The sequence below is a fragment of the Heptranchias perlo genome, chromosome 8 (genome assembly GCF_035084215.1).
Source record: "Heptranchias perlo isolate sHepPer1 chromosome 8, sHepPer1.hap1, whole genome shotgun sequence".
NCBI lineage: Eukaryota > Metazoa > Chordata > Chondrichthyes > Hexanchiformes > Hexanchidae > Heptranchias > Heptranchias perlo.
The window spans coordinates 47,776,117-47,791,214 of record NC_090332.1 but is presented as its reverse complement, the minus strand read 5'-3'; the positions used below and the strand labels follow the sequence as shown (position 1 = coordinate 47,791,214).

General features: G+C 43.8%; 1 protein-coding gene across 3 annotated transcripts in view; it reads left to right on the top strand.

The window, feature by feature from the left end:
- Nucleotides 1-15,098, top strand: part of si:ch211-130h14.4 (uncharacterized) — a 210,796-nt gene that overhangs the window by 138,601 nt on the left and 57,097 nt on the right. For all 3 annotated transcript variants that reach the window (XM_067989086.1, XM_067989085.1, XM_067989087.1), the window contains one exon: nucleotides 1,740-1,835. In XM_067989086.1, coding sequence (XP_067845187.1) covers nucleotides 1,740-1,835 — 96 coding nt within the window. The remainder of the gene's footprint in view (nucleotides 1-1,739; nucleotides 1,836-15,098) is intronic.

Sequence of the window (15,098 nt, the reverse complement as noted above, 5' to 3'; positions counted from 1 at the left end):
CCAGCCTCCATGGGAATTTCTCACTCCGAGTGTTTATAAGCTGCTAGCGGTGCGGTATCACAGCAAGCCTCATTATGCCTTCATTTACTGTCTATGCAAGCTTGAGCTTTCTGATTTGGATCTTTGGATGGTGATCAGGAGCGAGAGCCCTGATCGATTTTCTTCCCTCTCCGCACTCTTTCTTGAATATTTGCCCGATGCTCATTGCCCAGATTCATACATGAAGAATGGCCCACTGTGGTATGCTAGCTCAGCCTTCGAAGGAGGAGAGAAGAAAAGAGGAAAAAATTCAGAAATGAGGAGAGCATATTTATTTACTTGCACAAAAAAGATATGAGGTATTACATAAAGGGTCATTTTATGCATGTGCGCTGCTGGCTGGGTACCTGCCCCCCCAGCAGCACAAATTGGAAATTCAGGCACATAATGCCCACAATAGCATGCACCAAATTTCTGATTTGCACTGCCGGTGGGCGAGGATTCCCGCCAGTAATGTGGATGTATAGAATTAGCACTATAGTGCCTCCATTCTCTGATATCATATAGTGGACTCTGAAAATCTGTTATAAAATGGCAATACATTAAGAATTACTCATTCTTAATCCCAAATTCAAAATAGCTTTGGCTCATAAATGCCTGCATAAATTACCGTGCCTAATGATTTTGTTTACTGCACATCTGAGTTTAACTACAGTAAGTGGCTTACCTGTGATTTTCCATACTTAATTTGATTGAGTGGTAACCAATAGTGAAAAGATTATCTTCAATTTAGGCAACTTCACACAGTGACTATTACTAAATGTGCAGACATACATTCTGATACAATAGAGTTTAATGATGGACAGCTACAAGAAATAGACATGTGCCCGAATTCCCCTTATGCCCTCCCAGGGGCAGAGCTCCACAAGCCAGGAGCACAAATTTGTAAAATTACCCTTCCTGTGTGCAAAAAAAAAAGCTGCAAGCACTCCATCCATACCATGTGCAGGTTTCTCATTAACCTAGAGACTCCGAATGATCTATCTTTGATAGTTTCATTTTAAAATCTTCTCCCCCTGATGGCTGCGGCTGCACAGACTCTCTGAACCTTCTGGTATCTTGCCCAAATCACCATCTTTATGGCAATGAATGTCAGCTGCTATTCAACTGTGGAGAGCATCACAGCTGATCCCAATCCTGTTCTTATCTGATGTCCAACAATGTATGCACTTTTCAGCAAGGGCCACTGGATATCAATAAGGAGTGGGAACCCTGGCTAACTCTTCTTCTCACTAGTCCAAGAGCACTGAGACCAATTATACCAATCAGTTACTGCTGGCTGACTCAGCACAGACTGGGAACTGAACCTACAATCTTCTGGTCTATATGGATGAGTACTACACCAGGCAGTGCCTTCTTTATCTACGGTGCCAACAAAAGTTTTGCAACCTTATCGAAACTGAAGTTCTTAAAAGAGATCAAAATAATATCAGTGTACTGTTTTATCAAAGTTTTATTTGGATGGAGCTTTGAGCCCACTCCTTAAGCACTTTTATAAAACAGTGCACCGATATTATTTTGATCTCTTTTAAGAACTTCAGTTTAGATAAGGTTGCAAAACTTTCACGAAAGAGCAAAATGTAAGGCTCTGTGATTTGTAACAGAGCAGCCTCGCAAAGGAGGTAAATGACCACTACTTAAAGTTTTTTTTCATCTAAATAACTATTCACTGCAGTTTCTGTTCATTCACATCCTTACAGGGTGGGCTTCCAGGATTACCGACCTTCCAACACATAAACCATCTCGAGAGCAAACAAAAGAAAGTGCAGGAAGAAACTGAACAAATGTTTCCCAAGGTAGGTGCCAAACCCACAGGCCCAGTGCTGCCTATTTAGCAGTGTTTTTCAGTGGCAGATACTCTGCCCAGTGTTAGGATTAATACTTCTTTTCCTCTCCAGCTAATTAATTGTTGTCACCTAAAGTGAGTAGGTGCTGGAAACACTGCTTGCCTTACTTTTTACAACTCACAGGAGGGAGGCGGATGCTCATTGTGAATGGGGAAATCTAGCATCAGGCATTCCCCCCTGCACTCAAGATATAAAGACCATTAACACATTGGATTCTCAGCTGAAGTAAGAAATTTGCAAAACCCAATGGCAAACAAAAAAAAAATCGGTAGGAAGATGAAGAAACACCATCTCAGATTGTTTGTGGCAGTGTAGAACTAGATAGGCATTCTAGGATGGATGGAGTTATTTGAGAATATTTTCTCACATGCTACTGTCAAAGTCAACTCAGTCCTACAGAAGCAGGGTTACATTGGAGACTGTTGAAGAGTGGGTAAACAAAGCATAGCCTGGCGGTCAGCAAAACTGCAAGAGGCATTACTCACTAGCCAGTTATAGCCTTTGGCACTGACAGCTGAGAAGTCAGCCTCTATAAGTTTCCCAATAAATATGCAGTGAAGATTTATAGGGGGCAAGGCCAGCATTCACTTGTCGAAAAATCCAAGCCAGGCATTTTTTGGATGTTTTTGCAATAAGCAACAGATAGTAAAGGCAAAAGAAGGCTAATTGTTTTTCAGTTACAGGTCCCAATTCAGCAGTCCTAGGGCTGGGAGAGCAGATGTTCCAACTGGCACAGAGGAGGTGCAGAATTGGGAGAACGGGAGCTGTGCCAGTTTCTCTCTGGGTTGCAATTCAGAGCTCTTCCATATCGAATGGCCTGAAGTGCTTGCGCCCGTTTTGTGCATTAGTGTCATTAAAGCCAAGATATTTAAATGGATACCTGGCACAATTCTGTGATATTTGCACCAGATTTGCTCTTTTGCGTTGCGTGCCTGTTTGGAATAGGATCAAGGGTGGCTGAGCTCTTAATTGCCCTTTGTATGTTTTTTTTTGTACTGTACCTTTTTAGTACAGTGTTGTTAGATATTTTTCCATATTTTTGGGAGCCAACTTTTTTTTCTCCTTAAGTAAGTTTGTTTTTAAAGCACCTCAAAGCTGACACAAGATGACAGGGAGATCAACAGGCCCAGACCATATCTGTGGACCTTGACATACCTACTTGCCAATGACCGAGGACAACTGCTTCTGTTTGTCCTGGATCAGCAGGCCAGAGATTTGGCATCTGTAGTGAGGATAGCTGCAGTCAACTTGCATAGTGATGGAATTGTCATTGTCACTGTTATCCTACTATCTCAACCCTGGCTACCATTGCAGTTTCAGTAACGTGTTGGCCACACATAGATCAAACAAGTAACTGATGCATTGGTTAGCATCGAAGGCACTTTCATGTCCTTTCCCAAGGAATACCATGACACGTCTGTCCGATCTCACCGTGCTGCTGCATTTCCCAAAGTACAGGTAGTCACTGATGACTTGCATGTGCCCATCTTGAAGCCCATCCTAGGTTTGTGTTTCAATGCTTTGATGTGTGAAGCCCATGGGAAATGTGTTGTCACTGTGATAAGGCTTTCAATTGTATGCTGTGTCGTGCCTATGTATCTTGCTAAGGTTTGGGTATATATGAGATGCATTGACACTTGCGAGATGAGGGCATGACATGGGTGAGCAGTAAACGTGGAACCGCTTGACAGTGCAATGATTGTGAGGGAATGGACTGTGGAATTGTGGAGTTGTGGCTTCTCCCAACCCTGGAGAAACAAGGCAAACCTCAGAAGGTTGTGTGTGGGGGATAGAGATAGAGCGAGACAGAAGGCGAAATGCTCTTGCAGTTGCTGACTTGTATCATTGTTACCCGTTATTAAATACACAAGTGTCAGGTCAGGTGTTAAAATCTGCTACCATATTAACAGTAGACGATACTATCTGTGACTGGTCAACACCGAGTGCTAGGTGGTGGTTAAAATAACTTGGCCAACTCCAGAAAGTGCCTTTGGCTTTGGGCAGATGAGCGCATGGAGGAGGGTAGTAGGAGCCTTGATGGAGGAAATTCCATCAAAAGGCGGGATGAGTTAATCCTTGAATTAGCCAATGGCATCCACAACCTGCAGGCCATAAAGCAGCTGCAGTACATAACAAGGCAATGAAAGAGCATCCAAGGACACTAGGGTTCAAGTTCCTGACTAAACTCTTGACAAGCAATACATTATGCACTCTGTAATTCAAACAGTTTACAAAGGGATCAATTTAACAAATGGGAACAGTTTCTCTCTAAGGCCTTCACATCTGTCCTAAAGTGTAATGTCCAGAATTGGACATAATACTCCAGTTGTAGCCGAACCAGTGTTTTATAAAGGTTCGACATAACTTCCTTGCTTTTGTACTCTATGCCTCTATAAAGCCCAGGATCCCGTATGCTTTTTTAACCGCTTTCTCAACCTGTCCTGCCACCTTCAAAGATTTGTGCACATATACCCCCAGATCTCTCTGTTCCTGCACCCCCTTTAGAATTGTACCATTTAGTTTATATTGCCTCTTCTTGTTCTTCCTGCCAAATGTATCACTTCGCACTTCTCTGCGTTAAATTTCATCTGCCATGTGTCCGCCCATTCCACCAGCCTGTCTATATCCTCCTGAAGTCTATTACTACCCTCCTCACTGTTTACTACACTTCCAAGTTTTGTGTCATCTGCAAATTTGAAATTGTGCCCTGTACACCCAAGTCCAAGTCATTGGTATATATCAAGAAAAGCAGTGGTCCTAGTACCGACCCCTGGGAACACCACTGTCTACCCTCCTCCAGTCCGAAAAATGACCGTTTACCACTATTCTCTGTTTCTTGTCCCTTAGCCAATTTCGTATCCAAGCTGCCACTGCCCCCTTGGTCTTCACAACTGGCAATACTTTGTGGCATGGAAATTTGGGCCATCTACCTGTACATGGTACTGTTGGGTAATCTTATCTTTCCAGATTCTTTGAAGAGAGCTGTCTTCTCCCACATTTGTTTCCATGTCCTGCAGATCCTGTAGGTAGCTTTGAGCTTAGGAGAGACATGGTGCGCAGCTGCCTTCTGGGGAGCATGCCTTGAAGTGCAAAACAAGGCAAATCTCCTTGTACCCACCTCATGGAACAGTAAGTCCACTTCTCAAGCTGCTCCCCTACTTGCCCACAGACTCCATTTCATGGCTTCATATTTCATTTTCTGTCCTTTTGTTCTTAGGCATTACTTCATCCCCCCCATCCATACAGACTTTGCAACGGCTGAAAACTTTGCTGAAGCATTTTTGAGCCTTTAAAATCCCTATATGCAGCCACTTACTGTAAGTGGCTGCAACCCTATAATTTGGAGCAGTGGCTCTTTATCGGGTGCATGTTCTTTATATTCTGTGGGACCCCCTTTATTTGGCTCTCTGTGCAAGGCTCAAACTGTGCATGGAACGTGTTTAAATGATATTCATAAATTGGTCATGCAGCATCTAGCTAGGCCAGTTCATCATTCTGCCAATATGCACCTCGGGCTTTGCACAGTAATCCTGGCTGCTGTTTAGCCCGGTCATTCTTTGGGTCCCAAAATTATTTTCAAAGATCTTCATTTAATTTAGATGGCACAAAACATTTTAAAAATTCTTCTTCAAGAAAGCCATGATGACATATAAGAACAGGTGCTATTCAGCACTGGCAAATTATCAATGGATAATGATTATTCAAAGAAATACTAATTGAACTGCATGGCATTGCATACAGGAAGTCAGGTGTACCAGGGTTATAGGATAGGGGATAATTGGACCAGGTTGCAGACATAGTTCAATACTAATTTTAAAATCCTGCCTTCGGTCTTTATTTTTATATTTCTGTTATAAATTTCTATATCCAAATTTATAATGGAAACTGGTTCAGTAAATTTACCACACTGTAATTTCACCTTCCTGCCAGAGGAGGTGATATAGTGTCTTCAGGTATATGATGGTTAGAGACAGGGGATAACCAAATTGTAGACGTAATTACAGTGACACAAGTTTACCTAGGCAGTTTTCATTATAAAGGTGGATGTATGAACCTATAATGGAAAATGTTTACAGGAAGTGCACACAGATGTAAGATTTTTCATATATTATAGATTGTTAGGATAGTAGTCTAATTTCTCATTTTCCTCCTACATAATAAAAAACACTGAATTGCAGCTCAGCAAGGGAAGCTAAAAAGCCCTATGAGGAGCGTTCATTTCCACACCGACTGCTGACAAATCCCATATTGTAAAAAAAACACCACCAGCATCAGTTTGCATTTGTAGCTAGGAGAAAAGGTAATCTTACTGTAATGGCTTCCTGAAAACCCGCATAACTGTAAAGATCCACAAAAGTGTGTTACTATCAGGCTCGCCTAACACTCTAGCAATCCCCAGATGTCCCTTCACCCCCTCTGCACCTTAAACTATTTGAAGAATAAAAAAACAAATGTACTCAGCTCTGTAAATATTTTACTTTCATGACTTCTGGTAAACAATCCTACTTTACCAAGTGTTCTAATCACTGCTTTTATTTTTTAGGAAGCAATTATGCTTCACACACAAAAATAACTGCCCAAAATACTTTAGAATAAAAATGAGTGAATTAGGAGGCCTTATACATTGCTAACAGAAATTGTAAACAATTTTACAACACCAAGTTATAGTCCAGCAATTTTATTTTAAATTCACAAGCTTTCGGAGACTTCCTCCTTCCTCAGGTAATTTACCTGAGGAAGGAGGAAGTCTCCGAAAGCTTGTGAATTTAAAATAAAATTGCTGGACTATAACTTGGTGTTGTAAAATTGTTTACAATTGTCAACCCCAGTCCATCACCGGCATCTCCACAACAGAAATTGTGCTTGAGGAAGTATAGTTAATTGAATGTAACGTTGAAAAAATTAATTAGAATTTGGTCTTACAGAACATTTTATAGAGGCCATTTCACAAATGGTGGTCTGCATAAGAGATATATGACATTTTTTAAAAGAATAATTAAAAGAGAATATTGGCAGTTTCTCTTTTTTTAGAAAATGATGAACCAAAGGTTTTGTGACATTTAAGTTACCTTTTTATTTGTTTTTTTGTCCCCGTTTCCCTTTGCTAGGTTTTCATGTGCTGTGCATGGAATTCCCAGCAAGAGGGCAGGCAGGCGACCTTCTTCCAAGCTTCTGCCGATCTGAGTGTATAAACAGCAGTAAAGAGGTCCATTAGGGCACCTCATTTTACTCTTCCTCCAATTTTCCTTCCCTTTGTGTGGAAGATGCTTGGGGTTTCCATACAATAGCGCAATTGAGTTTGGGATCTCACTGCAAGGGAGATCACAACATGTACTGTATATCCATGCCCTACTCTTATTCTGCAACACCGCAAGTTGGATGCCACAGCACCGCACTACAGAGGCACATCCAGACGCTCATTTTGCAGCTTGTTCTGCTTTGTGCCAGTTTGGTTCTTTTTCTAGTTGTACTGCAGCCCAAGTGTTCCACTCCATTAACTCTTTTACAGGTCAGTCTGAGTTGATTCTGCAGCTGCGTAGTTGAACCCTCTTTTAAATAATGATTGTTTCGACACCATCTAAAGCAGGAATAATTTCAATTTTAGTTTGCTCTTTTGATCTTGCTCTTGACTACCCTAAAATGCACAGATCAATTTAATTTGAGCACTTATGGACTGCTGGTAAAAATGAACACAGTCATTAAAGCAGCTTAAAGTGAAGGCCAACACCTCTGCCTTGGAAAACCACTCCATGTGATGGCACTGGACCTTTTCTGAACGTGAATGTCTCACCTTCAAACAAGCTGCCATTGTCAAATGCTCAGTGGGGGGGGGGAGAACAGAAGACTTATCAAAAAATACTGACACCTTCCCATGATGATTCACTGTAATTTTATGGGCTGCGAGGAGGCAAATTTGACACCAATCACTTAAAGAGCAGCCAACAGCTGCAGGGAGTTTGTGGGGGGGTGGGGGGGGGGGAGCGACAGGAAAGTGATCTGGGGAGGAAGAAAAGATCATGAAGATTCACTTTTACCTTTGATGTTTACAATAGGCTGAGTCTTTTCTACTTCCTTTTTGTAATTAGTTCTCTCAGGTACTTTGACAACCTGACCGCCTAATTAAATAAAATCCCCCCAAAAAATGACTTCCCATTTACTTTTTTCTGGTTATTACTTTTACGTGGAAAGAACTACTGGATTTAGATTAGGATTTCAGTTTTTGTCCCTTGTTTCCTGAAACAAACTCTGAGAACAAAACTTTCTCTCACACCAAAGTTGTTTGTAGTGGTGGTGATGTATTTTCAGGCTGAGATCTGAAGTACAGGAGGCATTTCCCGCAGGGCAAGGTCAAGATATTTTCACCCCCCCTAGTAGCATCAACACTAGGAGCCTAGCATTTCTGATGTGTAAGGGGGTCAGCCAATTGGGAGAAGAACAGGCTGGCCTTCTTGGTGCTAGACACTTTTGTCTTACAGGAGGAGTGTCATCAGATTAGAATGTGGAGATGCCGGTGATGGACTGGGGTTGACAATTGTAAACAATTTTACAACACCAAGTCCAGCAATTTTATTTTAAATTCACAAGCTTTCGGAGGCTACCTCCTTCCTCATTTCCACATTGTTCACCTGAGGAAGGAGGTAGCCTCCGAAAGCTTGTGAATTTAAAATAAAATTGCTGGACTATAACTTGGTGTTGTAAAATTGTTTACAATCAGATTAGGAAGCAGCCCAAAGCCCAATGTGACATTTTGCGTCACAATAACATTACACACAAGCAATGCAATGATGTTTTCAGGATGCAGATATATTTTCCAATGTGAATTACATCATTGTACTGTGTGCTGACTAACAGAACCCACAGTTATGCTAATAATGTCAGGTGTTACTCAGAACAACACAAAAAAAAAATTTTTTTAGTTTTTCATGTATTATTCCCCATCCCACCCCCAGACAGAAATGTCAATCATTTTATTTGCAGTAGTTTATTTTAAACCTTCTGCTTGCTGTGTATATACTGAAAAACAAAAAGCAGAGACAGCAAAAAGAAGTGGGAAAGAAACCTCATTGTTATAGGAAACGCAGCAAACATTACACAGAGTCTCCATCACAGAACGGCATCAAAAACAGCTCTCTAACTTTGAATTTCGACCCGTTTTACAGAAAACATGGGGTAGATTTTAATTTTGTGCAATAGTGTAAAACAGGTGATAGTGAATCAGCAGCCCTTTTTACATCACTCCCAACTTTTATTTCCATTGAAGTCAATGAAAATAAAAATCAGGAGAGATGTAAAACAGGCTGCTGATTCGCTATGAACCATTTTACACGATTGCATAAAGTCAAGGTCTACCCCCAAGAGTTTTTTTTCGCAGCAGCATAAGTGGAAGAGGTAGCAAACACATAGCTATCAGCAGCCTGAATGTCTCACTGTACAGATATTGAAGCAGTTTCAATTCCACTCACTGGCACAGAGATTCCCCAATAATAGAAGTTACCAGAGAATAGGAAATAGTAGATTAAGAAACATTTCAAAACTTGTGCATGTATAAATGCAGTTGTTTTGCAAAACCTTTTCTTCTCCAATAAATTGCCTAATGGTTAGGGAAATCATGCATGTGACAGAAGTGATTCACCACCTGAATAAGAAGGAGCAAGAGGGTGTTACAACTCAGCCTGGCTACAGCCATGTTTTTTTTTGCCACCTCTGTGTTCGGTGTCAGTATTGCTGCTGTTTATAGTGATGCCAAGACTGAAGATGGACTCCAGTTTGTGCCTACAAAGTATAAAGACAAGCCCCTCTCAGAGGCAACAGCACCGTGGCAATTATAATACAAGTTTTACATTGGATTCAGCAGTTTGTCAGTGGCAGATCTGTACATGGTGGTATCAGAAGCCATGGTAGGCAGCAGAGATAACCAGGTGCGTCTTAAATGCTGATTACATACAAATTGTGTGCAATATATATTCTAACTGGCTATGAAGTTCTTTGTTCAGAATGACTGCAAATTAAGCAATACATTGGTGGAGTTATCACTTTATAATGAATACCTTGTTTAGTATTAAAACAAAACAGGTGACAAATTGCTTTTGAATTTGTTGGCCTAGTGCCGAGCAGTTTTGAAAACTGCCTGCTTCTACTAATGGAAGTTTTTGGAGCCAAAAACATGCCATTTCAATCCATCCTTCCCATGACTGGTTCCCACACACACATAGTCACTCATCCAAATGCGTTGTATTTGTTTAAAGAATTTGTACTTAACCTGCAGCTTTTTTCAGCCACTAATGTGGCAACCAAAATAAATCAGAGAAAAGGTGCTGCAGTCTGCACTAAAGTAGTGGACAGGGGAATGTCAATGGATGTTATTTATATGGACTTCCAGAAGGCATTTGATAAGGTCCCACATAAGAGACTGTTAGCTAAGATAGAAGCCCATGGAATTGAGGGAAAAGTACGGACTTGGTTAGGAAGTTGGCTGAGCGAAAGGCGACAGAGAGTAGGGATAATGGGTAAGTATTCACATTGGCAGGATGTGACTAGTGGAGTCCCGCAGGGATCTGTCTTGGGGCCTCAATTATTCACAATATTTATTAACGACTTAGACGAAGGCATAGAAAGTCTCATATCTAAATTTGCCGATGACACAAAGATTGGTGGCATTGTAAGCAGTGTAGATGAAAACATAAAATTACAAAGTGATATTGATAGATTAGGTGAATGGGCAAAACTGTGGCAAATGGAATTCAATGTAGACAAATGTGAGGTCATCCACTTTGGATCAATAAAGGATAGAACAGGGTACTTTCTAAATGATAAAAAGTTAAAAAGAGTGGATGTCCAAAGGGACTTAGGGGTTCAGGTACATAGATCATTGAAGTGTCATGAACAGGTGCAGAAAATAATCAATACGGCTAATGGAATGCTGGCCTTTATATCTAGAGGACTAGGTACAAGGGGGCAGAAGTTATGCTGCAGCTATACAAAACCCTGGTTAGACTGCACCTGGAGTACTGTGAGCAGTTCTGGGCACCGCACCTTCGGCAAGACATATTGGCCTTGGAGGGAGTGCAGCGTAAGTTCACTAGAATGATACCCGGACTTCAAGGGTTAAGTTACAAGGAGAGATTACACAAATTGGGGTTGTATTCTCTGGAGTTTCGAAGGTTAAGGGGTGATCTGATCGAAGTTTATAAGATATTAAGGGGAACAGATAGGGTGGATAGAGAGAAACTATTTCCACTGGTTGGGGATTCTAGGAGTAGGGGGCACAGTCTAAAAATTAGAGTCAGACCTTTCAGGAGCAAGATTAGAAAACATTTCTACACACAAAGGGTGGTAGAAGTTTGGAACTCTCTTCCGCAAACAGCAATTGATACTAGCTCAACTGCTAAATTTAAATCTGAGATAGATAGCTTTTTGGCAATCAAAGGTATTAAGGGATATGGGCCAAAGGCAGGTATATGGGGCTCGATTTTAGCGTCGGGTTTCCTGCGGGTTTCCAGCGGGGGGGCCCCAAAAATCCCGATATCCAGTCACGTGACCAGATCACGCCGAGATCCCGGCCACTTCCGGGTGCCGCGCTGACGTGCGGGGCTGCGTGCGCAGGCCCCGCTGGTGGGAATCATGCAGGCAATTAAAGCCAGCGGGGTTCCACTTGAGTGTACTTACCTTGCTTGTTGAGGTCATTAAATGAGCTGAAGCAGCTGTCAAAACAGGAAGTGTGGGATTTTAGCTTCAAGGCAGTGAGTTTCACACACTGGGGGAAACAGTCTCCCTTCAACCGGTCGTGTTCCAGCCAGCAGCCTGTGGCAGCTGCCAAGGTGCACTCCACAGCGGGTGGGAGAGCCCTCACCCACGCAGGAGGCCACCGTGTCACGTAGGGCAACCCCTGCCCTTCACCACCCCCCGCCAAGCCAGAGGACAGACCGACGTGAAACCGCAGCCCCAGTGCGAGGAACCACCTACCTACCCTGCACAACCCCTCAGACCAACACCTGCCAGATGGGTGGTGCGTTGACATCCTCGGAGGACGAACAGCATGACCAGCCCCAGCAGCCTCGCAGTCCATGCCGTCCGCCTCGGAGACGTGGAGCCCCCCAACACGGTCCTGTGGCACACCCACCTGCACAGCAGGAGGGAGGGCAACCGCAGAGAGAGACGCGTCGCAGAAGGCACTACCCTCGCCACAGGGTCCACAGACCGAGGCACAGCTCCCCGGACCTCTCCGAGCAGCAGTGCACACGGAGGCGCAGATTCACTCGACATGTAGTCGTGGACATCTGCAGCCTCTTTCATGCCGAGCTGCTCCTGGCTGGCCCCAGCACCATCTGCTTACCTGTCGCTGCCAAAGTCACCACTGCCCTCCACAACTTCTCCTCTGCATCCTTCCAGGGTGCAGCCGGGTACACCGCCGATGTCTCTCAGTCGTCTGCGTGGAAGAGCCCTGCAAATACACCTGCACCTACTCTGCCGTAACACAATGGGCGGCATCAGTGGTGGCTCCTCATAGTGATACCCAGGAGCGGGCATTATTGGACACAACAGACAGGATTCGCGGAGACATGGCAGTGGTGGTGCCAATATAATGTATGATGTTTGTTGCTCCGAAATTCAATATAGGTAACACCCATGGCAAACCCTCAGACACCCTTGTGCATCCCCTTCATGCTCACGACACGTTTGCCGTACGCTTCCTACTGCACATATGCGATGCATGCCCTGTGGCTGCAGCACAGGTGGTGGCAGGTTGAGTGAGGCTGGCCGTGAGGGAGATGCACGAGAGGGTGAGTATGGGATAGAGCCATGAGATTGTATGAGGATTGGGTTGCGTGTTCGTGGCGGGGTGAGTACTGGCGAGGTGAGTAGGTGCAGGTAAGATGAGGATGAGGTTTGAGTGGGTATGAGGGGTGATGTGACAGAGTAGTGTTGGCGGTGCCGAAGGAGATGTGGGGTGGGGGCAGTGTTGTGGCAGACGGAGTGTAGGGGAAAGACTACGTGTTCTCACTGTGGCTGACCTACTGAGGTCATTGGAGCGCCTCCTGCACTGTATGCAGGTGGGCGATATGTTGGTGGTGCAGGTGACCCCCTCTGCCACCTCGAGCCAGTCCTTCTTGGTGGCAGAGGCAGGCCGCTTCCTCCCGCCCGCCGGGTGGATGATCTCTGTCCTCCCCCTCCTCCTCACCCCATCTGATGATACCTGGGGTGAGGCATCATTAAACTGGGAGCAGCCTTCCCCCTGGGCTGCTCCATGCTGTAATTTGTTCCATTGGTTGCAGCATCTGTCAGTGGAGGACTGCCCCTTTAACTGGAGAGCCTCCAGCTGACAGATCGTACTGCGCATGCGCAGCCCGCCCGCAGGTAATTGAATCCCATTAGTGTGTTGCCTGCCACAATCGCGCGGGCAACCCACTAATTTCACCGGGCGCGTTGACCACGCTCCCGAAACCAAACCCGCCGGAAACCCGCAGGCCTGCTAAATTCAGGCCCATGGAGTTAGATCACAGATCAGCCATGATCTTATCAAATGGCGGAGCAGGCACGAGGGGCTGAATAGCCTACTCTTGCTCCTATGTTCCTATAAGGGTGCCAAGCACCCAAACAGATAGATGGCTGGGTACGAATCACGAGGGTATGTTTAGAAACCATCACAATCATGAACAGAATTTACTTTGAGAATCAGATCCAACACTGTGCCAGGTCTTTGGGTACTTCTATTTTTGAGGGAGTATCAGCAACGGGAGATGCACAATTCTGCCATTGATGAAACTCATAACTGGGGTTCAGGCACTAACACAGACCCAGATTTTTCAGATCTTGAAATCTGCCGTTAGAAAACAATTGCTGCAAGATTAGAAGATTAGAAACAGAAAATGACCAGTGAAGATTATGGGAGAGTGCAGTAATTTCTGCCAGTGCATTGTCTTTCAAATAAGCATGGCATAAACCATTAAAAACTCTGTCCGTGACTGCTAAACAAAGTCCATGACAATCTCCTGGTATTGTACATACACAGTCCCCACCACTTACACCTTTCTTGTTCATCCCGGACAGCCATCTATATTGGGCAAATGGCACTAACCATTTGCCATCACCGTAGGCATCAATTACAAAGGCACCACTTGAACCGTATTAAACAGGCTGGCTATTTCGGGCAGTTCAAGCAGCCTGGGTTAACCTCCCATCCACCCCCATCCATTGCCATTCGCCCTGCAGCACTGCTTTAATATATTTAAATCACACCCTTATTAAATGTTACTTTCTGAAAGACATTCACAATAGTGTTCACAAACACTAGAGCAGGGCAGTTTCATTTTTATTATTTAAAGTGGTTCTGCTCAGTGGAGTTAAGACCATATAGTTGTACTGGCATAAATATGCCAAGGCTTGGACATACTTTATGATTTACCTGAGGAAGGAGGAAGCCTCCGAAAGCTTGTAGATTTCAAATAAAAATCGTTGGACTATAACTTGGTGTTGTAAAATTGTTTACAATTGTCAACCCCAGTCCATCACCGGCATCTCCACATCATGGACATACTTTAGGATGAGGAAGCAGCAGTAACGCAATCTATTCTGTTTGGGGCTTTTCCCTCATAGAGGACGTTGTTAGGGATGCTGATGGATTTACCGTGTATAATGGGCAAATCGTGTTAGCACGAATATGCCCTCTAAATGTGGTGGGGACTGTACTACCAAAAATAACTTGAAGGTCTACCAACTATTACAGTTTGGCCCTGAGCCCCACATTTTTCAGATTGATCTCATTGTTATATGCCTGGCAATGGAATTTTTATGGCCAAACCTTGAAACCCTGTATGCCTGAAGTACAAGTCTCTGTAGTGGAGGGTTAATGTTAGGGATGTTAGTGCTGAGATTTCCATTCAAGGCACCCAGCGTCAACACCAGTCACTCTTGGTTCTGGCACAGCAGGGATTAGAAGCAGAGTATAACTACTCTAGTCTGCTTCGAAAATATAGCCCTGAATTTCCTCGGACCTTCTGCCGCTGCACCGACGTAATTTTGTCAGAAGTGTGCGGGAACCCTGTTTACATGTGTACATGTGGTTTCTACTGCACTTCCAACGAAGCTACGAGGGCACAGCAGCAGAAAGTCTGAGGAAATTCAAGGCCTATATCTCAGTCCCAGGTTAGCTTCAGAAAAGGCCCTCCTATTTCACCGGTATCTTCTACCTCCCACACCATTCTCCCTTGTGGA